The sequence below is a fragment of the Gobio gobio genome (genome assembly GCF_949357685.1).
Source record: "Gobio gobio genome assembly, chromosome: 18".
In the NCBI taxonomy this organism is placed as follows: domain Eukaryota; kingdom Metazoa; phylum Chordata; class Actinopteri; order Cypriniformes; family Gobionidae; genus Gobio; species Gobio gobio.
Genome location: NC_137111.1, coordinates 21,360,811 through 21,373,789, shown reverse-complemented (window position 1 = coordinate 21,373,789; position 12,979 = coordinate 21,360,811). Strand labels below are relative to the sequence as shown.

The following is a 12,979-nucleotide window of genomic DNA, read 5'->3' as shown; positions in this document are numbered from 1 at the left end:
TGGCTCTGTAGGAAGCATATCATGGTTCTGGCGTGGCCTAGCCAGTCTCCAGACCTAAACCCAATAGAGAATCTTTGGAGGGAGCTCAAACTCTGTGTTTCTCAGCGACAGGCCAGAAACCTGACTGATCTAGAGAAGATCTGTGTGGAGGAGTGGGCCAAAATCCCGTTTGACCTCTGTAATTGCAAACAAAGGCTAATATATCAAATATTAACATTGATTTTCTCAGGTGTTCAAATACTTATTTGCAGCTGTATCATACAAATAAATAGTTAAAAAAGCATACATTGTGATTTCTGGATTTTTTTTTTAGATTATGTCTCTCACAGTGGATATGCACCTACGATGACAATTTCAGACCCCTCCATGATTTCTAAGTGGGAGAACTTGCAAAATAGCAGGGTGTTCAAATACTTATTTTCCTCACTGTATATATATATATACACATACACATGCATGTGTGTGTATTTATATATACATAATAATTATACACAGTACACACACATATGTCGCCTTTGGCTTGGCTTTCTCAGTTGGGGACACTACATTTTCAACAAAATATCCAAATAAATATAATTAGTAAACTAAATTAACTATATAAACTAAATTACTGATCTGCCCACATTGTTACTGTGTGATAATTGAAATGAGCTAGATGACATCACCGTTTTCTCCGGAGCGGCTGTACGGCCAAATAAAATTCTGTTGCATTATTTTCCTGTTTAACACTGTGAAGCTGCTTTGAAACAATCTGCATTGTAAAAAGCGCTATATAAATAAAGTTGACTTAACTTAACATATTTTATGTGAACACAAACTTTTACTTTGGATGCGATTAATCACGATTATTTTTTTTCCCAGCACTAAATTATAGTAAATAAAAAAACACACAACTTCATAATAAATACGCAAAAACATAAGGAAGTCAGTAAGTCAGGAAGGAAGTAAGGAAGTAAGTCAGAAAGCAAGAAAAAGCAAAAAAGAAAGCAAGAAAGAAAGCAAGAAAGAAAGCAAGAAAGCAAGAAAGCAAGCAAGCAAGCAAGCAAGCAAGCAAGCAAGCAAGCAAGCAAGCAAGCAAGCAAGCAAGCAAGCAAGCAAGCAAGCAAGAAAGAAAGAAAGAAAGAAAGAAAGAAAGAAAGAAAGAAAGAAAGAAAGAAAGAAAGAAAGAAAGAAAGAAAGAAAGAAAGAAAGAAAGAAAGAAAGAAAGAAAGAAAGAAAGAAAGAAAGAAAGAAAGAAAGAAAAAAAAATTATGACGGATGGATGGACAGACAGACAGGAAGGAAGGAAGGAAGCGCTTCACTTTGTTCACATTTTGTTATGTTACAGCCTTATTCCAAAATGGATTAAGTTCATAATTTTTTCCCTCAATTCTACAAACAATACCCCATAATGAAAATGTGAAAGAAGTTTGAAAGAATAAAAAACAAAACAAAATATCACATGTACATAAGTATTCACAGGCTTTGCTCAATACTTTGTTGAAGCACCTTTGGCACCAATTACAGCCTCAAGTCTTTTTGAGTATGATGCTACAAACTTGGCACACCTATTTTTGGGCAGTTTCTCCCATTCTTCTTTGCAGAACCTCTCAAGCTCAATCAGGTTGGATGGGGAGGGTTGGTGCACAGCCATTTTCAAATTTCTCCAGAGATGTTCAATCGGGTTGAATTCTGGGCTCTGGCTGGGCCACTCAAGGACATTCATAGAGTTGTCCTGTAGCCACTCCTTTGTTTAGGGTCGTTGTCCAGTTGGAAGATTAACTTTTGCCCCAGTCTGAGGTCCAGAGTACTCTGGAGCAGGTTTTCATCAAGGATGTCTCTGCACATTGCTACATTCATCTTTCCCTCGATCCTGACTAGTGTCCCAGTTCCTGCCGCTGAAAAACATCCCCACAGCATGATGCTGCCACCACCATGCTTCACTGTAGGGATGGTATTGGCCAAGTGATGAGCGGTGTCTGGTTTCGTCAGGACATGATGCTTGCCATTCAGGCCAAAGAGTTCAATCTTTGTTTCATCAGACCAGAGAATTTTGTTTCTCATGGTCTGAGAGTCCTTCAGGTGTCTTTTGACAAACTCCAGGCGGGCTGTCATGTGCTGTCTGGCCACTCTATCATACAGGCCTAATTGGTGGAGTGCTGCAGAGATGTTTCTCTCCACAGAGAAACGCTGGAGCTTTGTCAGAGTGACCATCGGGTTCTCCCCTTCTCCCCTGATTGCTCAGTTTGGCCGGGCAGCCATCTCTAGGAAGAGTCCTGGTGGTTCAAAACTTCTTCCATTTACGGATGATGGAGGCACTGTGCTCATTGGGACCTTCAATGCTGCAGAAATTTTTCTGTACCCTTCCCCAGATCTGTGCCTCCATACAATCTCGGAGGTCTAGTGACAATTCCTTGGACTTCATGGCTTGGTTTGTGCTCTGACATGCACCGTTAACTGTGGGATCTTATATAGACAAATCAAATCATGTCCAATCAACTGAATTTACCACAGGGGGACTCCAATCAAGTTGTAGAAACATCTCAAGGATGATCAGTGGAAACAGGATGCACCTGAGCTCAATTTTGAGTGTCATGGCAAAGGCTGAGAATACTTATGTACATGTGATTTTTTCAGATTTTTAATTTTTTTTTAATAAAAAAGATTGAAATAAAAAGATTTCAAACAAACTTATTTCACGTTGTCATTATGGGGTATTGTTTGTAGAATTGAGAAAAAAAAAGAATATAATCAATTTTGGAATAAGGCTGTAACAACAAAATGTGGAAAAAATGAAGCGCTGTGAATAATTTCTAATTATATAATTTTTAGCTGATGTATTAAAGGTATGAACTGACTCACAGAACTGAACTGAACTTAGCAACTCTAATGCCATTTTTGCTATTAGAGATGCTATTAGTATATCTTAAAGGGGACATGAACTGAGAAACACAATTTTCCTTGAGCTTTTGACATACTGTATAAGAGGTCATAATACTATAAGAATGTCCTGCAAGTTTCAGAACTCAAAACTTACTTGTTAGTCCAAAAACAGCTTTTATTGTTAACAAGCCCAACGAATGACTAAGGCCCAATCCCATTTCTACCCCTTAGCCCTTCTCTTTCCCCTACCCCTTCGTTTTGCGCGTTCACGTGAAGGGGTAGGTGTGTCTCGATTCTGTTTTGGCTGGAGTGGTAGGGGTAAGGGGAAGGGCCAGATAGCCCTTCAAACGAAGATTTTTCAGGACCACACTTCGAACGAAGGGGTATGAGGAGTTTCCCTCCACCGACTACCGTGCTGCTAGAATGTGTGTGTGTGTGTTGCCACTCGGGATCGATCACTGCGCGCGCCTGGCTGCCGTTTCTCCGTAGCTTGCTAAACGCACTATTTGCGGGATTTGAACACATATAATAATATGTGTTAAAAAATAATATAATAGTTATAAAATATATATCTGGTCATCCTTCATAACGCAGTCGATATTTACAATACATATCATCTGTAAACTCTCGCGTTACCAAGGCAACGACTGATTTGACGTATAACGTATGAACATTATCGCAGCACCACAGTAGATAACGAAACCATATCCGTACCGGCCGGCTCGGATCAGCACGGAATGGAACGGTTAATAAACAAAGAGACCAGTTTGGTCCAATGGAAAAGCGGCTTCACTAGTCTTGTATGTTCTGTATCATCTTAGGAAACTCTGGCTCATATGTTTTTGAACTGAAAACGAGCGACATTTTATTAAGTCCAAATACAGCGCAAAACTCTGTTGGGAGGGAGTAATTTGTTAAACGTGCTCGCGCCTGATTTCTGTGAGATATAGCCTACGCACTTCATTGCTCATACTGGTTAAATGTCACAGGATTTTATAATAAAAGAAACGGGGTATGATGAGGTGTAATGGTATAGTAGTGGTGTCCCATTTCTTAGGGGAATATTTTCACCCCTACACCTTGGCACTCTGTTTCAAGGGGCAAGGGGAACAGGTAGGTGTAGGGGTAGGGGAAGGCGAAGGGGTATAAAATAGAATTGGGATTGGGCCTAAGTGTGGAATGTGCATATCTATGCCTACATCATTGCAAGTTTGGCACTGCCTACTGACGTGTTAGTGAGATGATGAGGAGAGAAGAGCAATACAGGATGGACTACAAATGACATTACCTTCCAAAGGATCCTGATGCTAGGAAAGTGGTTATTTATTTTTAACAATGTGAACATCTCAGTTGAACACTATTTATTTGCATTCGGTACATTTTACTGTGGATTCTTTGGTAAATCATTCACAATTTCGGTGCAGGCTTTGCAAACAAACTTTTACAATATGGACTCGACAGTAATGCCACAACATGTATGTAACTGTGTGCATTCTAATACCTGATCTGTGATCAGGGATTTCTGATATGTATGATTCATGTACAGTCAGCTGTTCTTTGTCTATGTGTCAGTAAATCAAACCAGTGACTAAATGTCAACTTCACATTATTTCTCTTAGTAGGATGAAAATAATCTGTTATTTAAACTGTGATTAAATTATACATAGAAAGCGATGGAGCTGTCAATCAAACAGCATGAGTTTATCAGTGACTCATGTCAAAACTCCTGTAATAATCAACAAATCTCTTTCTTAAATTGTGTTATGATGAAAACATTTGTTAGTGTGCAGAAATCGAGTTGCAGTGACAAGATCACTGCATTTATGCGCTCAACATGTCTGTGATCACTGCAACCTTCATGCCACAATCTAAATAAAATTCCATAGATTATAATCAATGTTTTTCACGATTAGTGAAAGGTGCAGTGTGTAGTATTTATGAGGATATATTGACAGAAATGCAATATAATATACATAACTATGTTTTCTGTGGTGTTTAAAGACCTTACATAATGTACCGTTATGTTTTTATTAGAATGATCCATTTCAATCTTCATACACCGCGGCTCCCCTTACAGTGAAATCGCCATTTTGCGCTGTCATGTTTCTACAGTAGCCCTAAATGGACAAACTACTCTACAGAGCGCTAGTCACTCTCTGCTCTCTCCAGCGATGACATTTTTGCCCTGTGTCGGCCACCGTGGCTTCTCTATAGGCTTCGAAATAGGAGAGGTGAGCGGTGGCCGATTGCAATTCACAACCTCACCACTAGATGCCGCTCATTTACACACTGCACGCTGAGAGCTGTAATAGTAAAAATGTGCTAAAAGTTTTCGAGAGAGTTCCACATGTAATGCTTAGCTATTTCATATATAAAGATGTTAGCCAATCATAGCAGTGGGTGTTTACACTGAAGTCTCACAGCAGACACGGCCCTTTAAACAGAGTGTTCAAATCTCTGAGGGCTAAAATCAGGGTAGGAAAAACGCCTTTAATGGCCTTTTAAAGACTTTAAAGTCTTTAATGGCAAATATGATGTGCATCAAAATCATCTCCTTAACACGTCTGCAAGATATCATGAATATTTGATATATTTTCCAGCCCTAACTGGATGTGACAGTTCCTCACAGTGACTTCAGCATCAGCCAGAGATGAGGACTGGGAATTTGAGATCATCAAAATCAGCTTGTTTTGAACAATTTGGCATAAATAAAAAGGGATTTATCTGACATTTTTGAGTACAATACAACCATATTCCACCCCACATATCACCCAGTCATGTGAGATTTTAAACTTTTATCCAGGTGTAACTTTGGGGCTGAAATAGAGAAAGTTGTAGAGCAAATGGCGCAGATGGTGCATGAGGGAGAGTCTCAGGCGAGCCTGTAAAATACTACCACACAGAATGAGGTCTTAAATGACCTCACTACCAGACAGACAGACAGAGATGTGGGCAAGACGGGAATAAAGAAAGACAGAGTAAGAAAGGAGATTAGGATCTTTAGCGAAACATGGAAACAAGAGAGAAAAGATCTTGACTGAAGGATCTGGAGATGAGAACAATGCGTTCAGATAATTACAGACGGAGAAAGAGAGGATGGGGCTCTGCGCTGTGTACGAGCCTCATCAAAGAGTAATCAGAATAGCTAACTACAATTATTCTCTCCATTAATTATGTACTGTTGTTTTTATTGGGCGTGTGTGATCATCTCCCCTTGATTAAACCAAAGTGTTCTGAAGACCTCACAACATCATGAGTAGATCAAAAGAATCCCGTTAAAATGCCTTAGGCCCAAAACATACCCGTTTCTGGCCTTACATGGCGTTAATAATGTCAGAAATCCTGTGTTCTAACGTTATTCTGACATCAAGTATTTGCCACATGCGTGTCACACTCGTAGATTTCATTTGTCAGAAACCAAACCGGCATCAACAGAGCTCATTCGACTATCCTCTTAAAGCTTCACATTCACAATGACCCATTAGTGTAATGAGCTTTAAAATGACTCCACCTGAGTGATGTTGTTAGAGAATATTACAGGTCAGGGAAACCGCTGCTAGGTCAAAAGCAAGAAAACACCTTATGATGCACCTTATGGATTTTTCACAAAAAAAGCAGAGGAAATGAAGATGAGATGGGAGGCATCATCTTTGAAACAGGCAAAAATGGATTGTAAGCCACCAGTAATCATATTTCTGCACATATAATATAACAATTGATATAATATAATTAATATAATATAATATAATATAATATAATATAATATAATATAATATAATATAATATAATATAATATAATATAATATAATATAATATAATATAATATAATATAATATAATATAATATAATATAATAATAGCATTTAAAAGTTTGGGTTTGTTAAGATTTTTTTCTGTCTCTTCTGCTCACCAAGGCTGCATTTTTTAAAAATACAAAAGATTGTGAAATATTATTACAATTTAAAATAACTTCTATTTTTATATACATTTCAAAATGTAATGTATTGCTTTGATTGCAAAGTTTCAAATTTTCAGCATCATTACGCCGGTATTCAGTATCACATGATCCTTCAGAAATCATTCTAATATGCTGATTTGCTGCCATTTTTGAAAACAGTATTATTAACAATATTTTGTGGAAGCCATGATACATTATTTTCTTTGATGTTTCGAAAAGAACAGCATTTACTTCTTATATAAATGTTTAAGATTTATATCACTTTTGATCAATTTAATGTATCCTTGCTGAATAAAAGCATTAACAAATAAAACATTCTCATAATTGTAATAATCGTAAAAATAAATCAATAAAAAATAACTATCTTAAGATTGTTTTAAATAAAAGAATAATATACTGTCTATGAATACTCGATTTTGATTGGCTGGAAGGTGTGCAATAAAACCGTTTTCATTGAAGCACACACACGCATTGGAGATTGGAGATCGCACTGTGCATTAAAGGTAGCCAAGAAATCTAGACGCACCCTAGCGGCAGAAAATGTATTTTGCCGCGAGTGTAGTCTAGCAACTCTCGGTAGACCTGAGAGCTGGAAAAACCAAACTGTGGTCAGGCCAATCACAGCGTGTGTTGAGTCGGTGGGCGGGCTTAACATAATGACGGCACGTCACGGCAGATTTGCGGAGGTTCTGCAGCTCGAAAACAAAGAAGCTGACAAACAGCGGTCTTTTGAATTGGCTTTGGCCGCGACTCTGGAAGACTTGGAGTTAAGCTTTTCTTTGAGAAAAGAACGGCACTGAAGTCATTCTTAAGAAAAGAAGATGTGTTCGACGTTTTGCCTAACGGATATGGCGAAAGTCTATCAACTAACGTTAGCTCGGCTTCACCTTCTTCTTCGCTTTGGTTGGTTGTGGCGCTCATGGCGCTATCCAATTGCGTGCTGAGGGAATTTGAAAGACAACCGTTTATCCCGCCCCTCGGATTGAGCCCTGCCAATGGTGAGTCTTGATGTGGGTCTGGCTTGTCAGGCTACATTAAAGGTGCATTAATGTAACATTAACAGCTAGTGGTTGAAATGGGTACTGCAGGCCAAATTCAAAACATTATATATAATGTTATATTATATTATACATCCGTGGAGTGCATTCAAATTGTTTAATGCAAAGCTAGCCGTGGATTATCCCTTACATATGTATGCATGTAGAGGTATGAGGGCGATTTGAATGCACTCCGTGGAGGCAACCACCCGCTTTGCGTCGAGTGATTACGTGTTTGTGTGTTTTTGGCATTTGAACCTAGGTTTTCTTGCACACTAAAGAAAAATTGTAAACTTAAAAAGCCTCCTGAAAACATGGTTCAAGAGTCATGCGGGGTCAGTTAGCAGGGTTTCTATATGTGTGTTTGTGCGGTTCAGCACATGCTGATAATTACTGCATATTTGTTTAGTCTCCAGAGTGACTCCTCACTGCACACACAGATCTGGAGAAGGACATTAACAACGACTGGCCTCGTTCCTTCACTCTGGCCAGTTATATGCCCTTCTCTCCACCCATCTCTCTCTATTACTGTCTCAGAGTTATTTCTGAAGGAGATGCACTAGAAGCAAAGCACTGCTGTCTGGAGGATAGAGGGGCCAGATGAGATTAGTCTGAGTAACTCTGACAGAAGAGAGAATAAAGAGAAAAAGAGAAAAGAAGCAAGAGAAGAAAAGAGTCCCCATTTAACCAAATATTAATATTTGGGTTGTTAATGTGACAAGATAAAAATTAATAGAATTAGTATAAAGTTGGTAAAGCATTATTTAAAAAGCAGATTTTTTTATTTTTGAGCCAAATCTCTAAATTGTCCTATGGTGTGACTGTCTCAAGCATGATTCAATAAATTACAACGTTTTTAAATAAAAAAGAAAAGCATACAAATGTTCATAAATACCTCAAGCATTATTTTACAAGCGCCTATTTTAGTAAATGACAATATTTTTTTTTCATCCATATATTTCTAAAAGCGTAGGAACTTGATACATTTTGTCACTGAAAACCATGTCCTCCGGTGTGACACCATATCCTGATTTTAAATCGGCAATTCCACTGACAAGTTTAATTAGTTGATGGACCCCATTCAAGGTCATGTTACTGTGAAGCACATGGCATGTGCACATGGTAAGATTTTGTCTCAGAATTGTTCACCAATTGGAACCACTATAAAAGCGTTACGTTTTGTTGTCCTTTGGTATTCTTAAAGCTACAATATGTATTTTTTCGTCGCTAGGGGTCGCTAACCTCTTTAAAACAATAACAAAGGCGTAGATTGATGACGCAGTGAATGATTGTTGAATCATGGAACTTGTCGTCATACCGATGGATCTAATAATAATTATGGGAAAATAATTTTTATGGATGAGTGAATGCATTCATGTTTTTTAACATGACTGTGGTATGAAGCAGGGCGCGATATTACTAAAGAGACAGATATCAGTGCCACACGTGCGAGTCCCAGGGGATATAAAGAAATGAGGACATTTCATTCTACCAAACTACTCACAAGTGCTGAATTACTAGGGGTGTAACGGTACACAAAACTGACGGTTCGGTACGTACCTCGGTTTTGAAGTCACGGTTCGGTACGGGTTCGCTTCAGCAGTTTTACAAAATTGCTTTTTTTTTTATTAAACAGTGGTTTACTGAAAAAATCGTGTCTGTCCTTAAATGAATTAAATTATAACTAAACGTTTCTTAAAGATAATGCTGTAAACTATATAGGGCCCCTTACTTGCACATTACTATAATATTAAAGGTTAACAACAGAGCCCAAACTATTTGCCTAAATTCAGTTGCTATTTATTTTTAAAGATAATAATCAACACTCAAATAACATATTGTATGCAAACATGTAAACAGGCTTACATAAGGCAGTTTTTGCATTAACTCCTAAATCTAATTATAAAATTATGTTTTTTCTCCAATTCGTTGTTGAAATATAATCATTTTTACACAGTCTGTGTCATTTTCATGACAGTGATGTTTTGATTATTTAATGTATGTTTAAATAAATCTAACAGGTTAAGTAGAATATAATTCATATATATATATAGGTTAATATAGTGCATATATTTTGTGAAAGAGTTAATTTCTCTAGTGAACTAACAACTGTGAACACTGAATGACTGCCTAAGATAAATGTGATGCTACGTGACATTGTTTCCAAGCTGTTTTATTGACGTCTTTCCGCGGTTGAAACACTGATTGAGCGATTACGCGACATATGATTCGTTTCAGTGAGTTGTAATGTATCCTCAACATACCTTGAGATATTAATTCATATTTATTCTTTTGGAAGAGATGATCGCGTTCACACGTGTGCCGCGTTGCCACTTGAACTGAGGCGCCTATACAGTGATCGGTCACGTCACATTAAAGAGCATCAAAATGGCATTTATCGTTTGAATTTCGTGAATGAAATTGACTAAATACTTAATATGTTTGTGTGGGAACTCAGAATGAAGTATGTTCCGCGCTTAAAACAAGCCTACTGTTAACTGTTAAAGATTGCATTCGGTACCGTTCACGTGCACTGTACCGAAAGCCCTGTACCTAAATGGTTCGGTACAAATACGTGTACCGTTACAACCCCAAGAATTACTATTCATACAGGTCAGTTTATTTGACTAATTCAAATTGTGAGTAAACGCAATGCTGTTTCACTCGGTCTACACTATCTAAACTGCATTTGAGTGTGTTGAAAGTTATAATGGTATTCTGTGTGTTAGATTGTTGGCTGTATGAGACTAGCAGTAAGCTACATCAACATTAGAACATCATACTGGTGATATTCTAATATTTCATCATGTTGAGCTACATAACACTGATTCATTTTATGTACATTTGCTCACCAGTCTAATAAAGCACATGCAAGAACGGCATCTCTGTCAAGTCAAAGTTTGTTGTGAAGCTCTCGCCATCTCAAAAACAGTACGTTGATACTGGTCCTCTTTTGATTTCTCATTTTGTCCCAAAGTCTGCTTGCCATGGTCCATAATGTTTGGACGAAACTACATCAGCATGCCGCTAGACGTTGTGCAGTTGTCCATGTCTGTTGCCATGGTTTCTATGGCAGTAAAAGCGGAAACCGAGGGTAAAGCGGATATGACGGCATTGACAGGCGACTTCCTCACACGTCCATGTTCCTTGGTTAAAATCACAATTTTCTCACGATTTACAAATAGTTGGAAACATTTGGGATATTGTAAGTACTCAACTAGTGTTTTTTGGATATTTTACTGCAAAAATTCTATATATTGCACCTTTAATTCTTTCTATGTCTTTATTGTTCTTATATTTTTTCAAACATCAGACTTCACTCTACATAATATGCATTTTTTCCTTAAAAAGTGGTGTTTTACAAAAAAAAGCTTTTTTACTACTTATTTGTCAACTTCCCATCTGATTTATAAGGAAAAAATGATAATAATTTTCACCTGATCATTTTGTTCTGAAAAAGAAGAAGTGAAAGAAGATAATCACTCACATCCGACCATCATCATGGCCACAGAGAAGATCTTCTCTCCGTCTGTAGTTGGGGCAATGTTTCCAAAGCCAATGGTAGTCAGGCTGGTCATGGTGAAATATAGTGACGTTATATACAGAGAGTCTTTCCCAGGGCCGCCTTCCCATTGGCCAGTCCCACTGGCATTGTACCGGTAAGGGGATCCAATGCTGGAGGCTAATTGGTAGAGCCAGCTGTCAGTCTTGATGGTGTTGGTTTGTTCGTCGATGACCTCATAATCTCCAATGCTGTACCAAATGCAGGCAAGCCAGTGGGCCACCAATCCAAACACACAGACCAGTAAAACAAGCACAGCTGCGCCGTACTCCAGATAGTGGTCCAGTTTACGTGCAACACGACCCAATCGAAGCAGTCGAACTACCTTCAGAGAACTGAACAAGCTGCTGATGCCCTGGAAAAAAGCAAAATAAAGATAGTTTACTATATAATATAATACACTATTACGATAGTCCACTTTAGACTTGGCAACTACATGTCAATTATCTCTCAGAGTGTTTTTTTCCATAGGGGTTTTATAATGGGGTGTTCAATTTATGAATAAAATAAAGCCTGTGGTAAACATAACTTGACGATGCTTTGACGTTTTGTTCTACAACCGAAATCACACAAACACCTTTATAGGTGGGTCACACCTATATGGGTGTGAGTGTGTGCAGTTTACATTGTAGAACAAAATGTCAAAGTATTGTCAAGTTATGTTTACCACAGGCTTGATTTTACTCATAAAATGAAAAACCCCATTACAAACCCCCATAGGGGTTTGGACTTTTTTAAGCAGACAGTCTATTGATACTCTAATGACTGATAGTTGACATGTAGTTGCAAAATTACTTAGCAAAATGTCTAAAGTGGACTTTCGAAATAAAGTGTTATGTTTGGTATTGATACTGAATTTTACTTCTTGCATATTTGTCATGTGCAAATGTTATATACATATACGTACAAAAAAATCGAAATGCATCAGAGTTAATATGCAGAGTTATACACCGAGTTGCTTTTTAAACAAACCCATAATTAAACAATCATCTACACTCCACTACATTAAATATGTCTGGTTAAATTATTCCTCTATTGTCATTTATCACAAAGCCTCTTAAACAGACCACTGAGTTATTTTATACTATTTGGCACACAGCATTGTTAATTGGACGCTACATTCGGAAACAATGAGTGCTATTCAAATTTTTCAGTTAACTGAACAAACGCTTCACAGTCCTAATTGCACAAAATATAATTCTGCAAACAGTTTGTTCTAAATTTGGAGTAGGTTAGCTGAGCCAATACGACAGAAAAAAGGTGCGAAAGTGGTTGGACATTAGAATCACTTTGCAAGGAGAAAGCTCTGTTCTCTCACATGAAAATTTGATGTCAGGCAGCACTTTAGTCCTGCGTAAAAACATTACAGTTCAGTCCAGCCTGACCTGGTGTGACCATCTGAAGCTAATCCCTTCTTTTAAAGTGCAAGTTAACAATTCAAGCAACTCTTTGTGCAGAAATTACCAACAATGCAGCTCAGTTGAAACTGTAAAGCCAACCCAAAATATGTAAAGATATAGCCTACTACAAAACTGTTATGAAACACCAATCCTATTTAAAA

General features: G+C 37.7%; 1 protein-coding gene across 1 annotated transcript in view; it reads right to left on the bottom strand.

Annotated features, from left to right (window-relative positions):
* The window catches only part of kcnh5b (potassium voltage-gated channel, subfamily H (eag-related), member 5b), a 55,611-nt gene that overhangs the window by 29,827 nt on the left and 12,805 nt on the right, over window positions 1-12,979 (bottom strand). Inside the window, exon 7 of the mRNA XM_079842981.1 lies at window positions 11,344-11,773. Within this exon, the coding sequence (XP_079699107.1) occupies window positions 11,344-11,773 (430 nt within the window). The remainder of the gene's footprint in view (window positions 1-11,343; window positions 11,774-12,979) is intronic.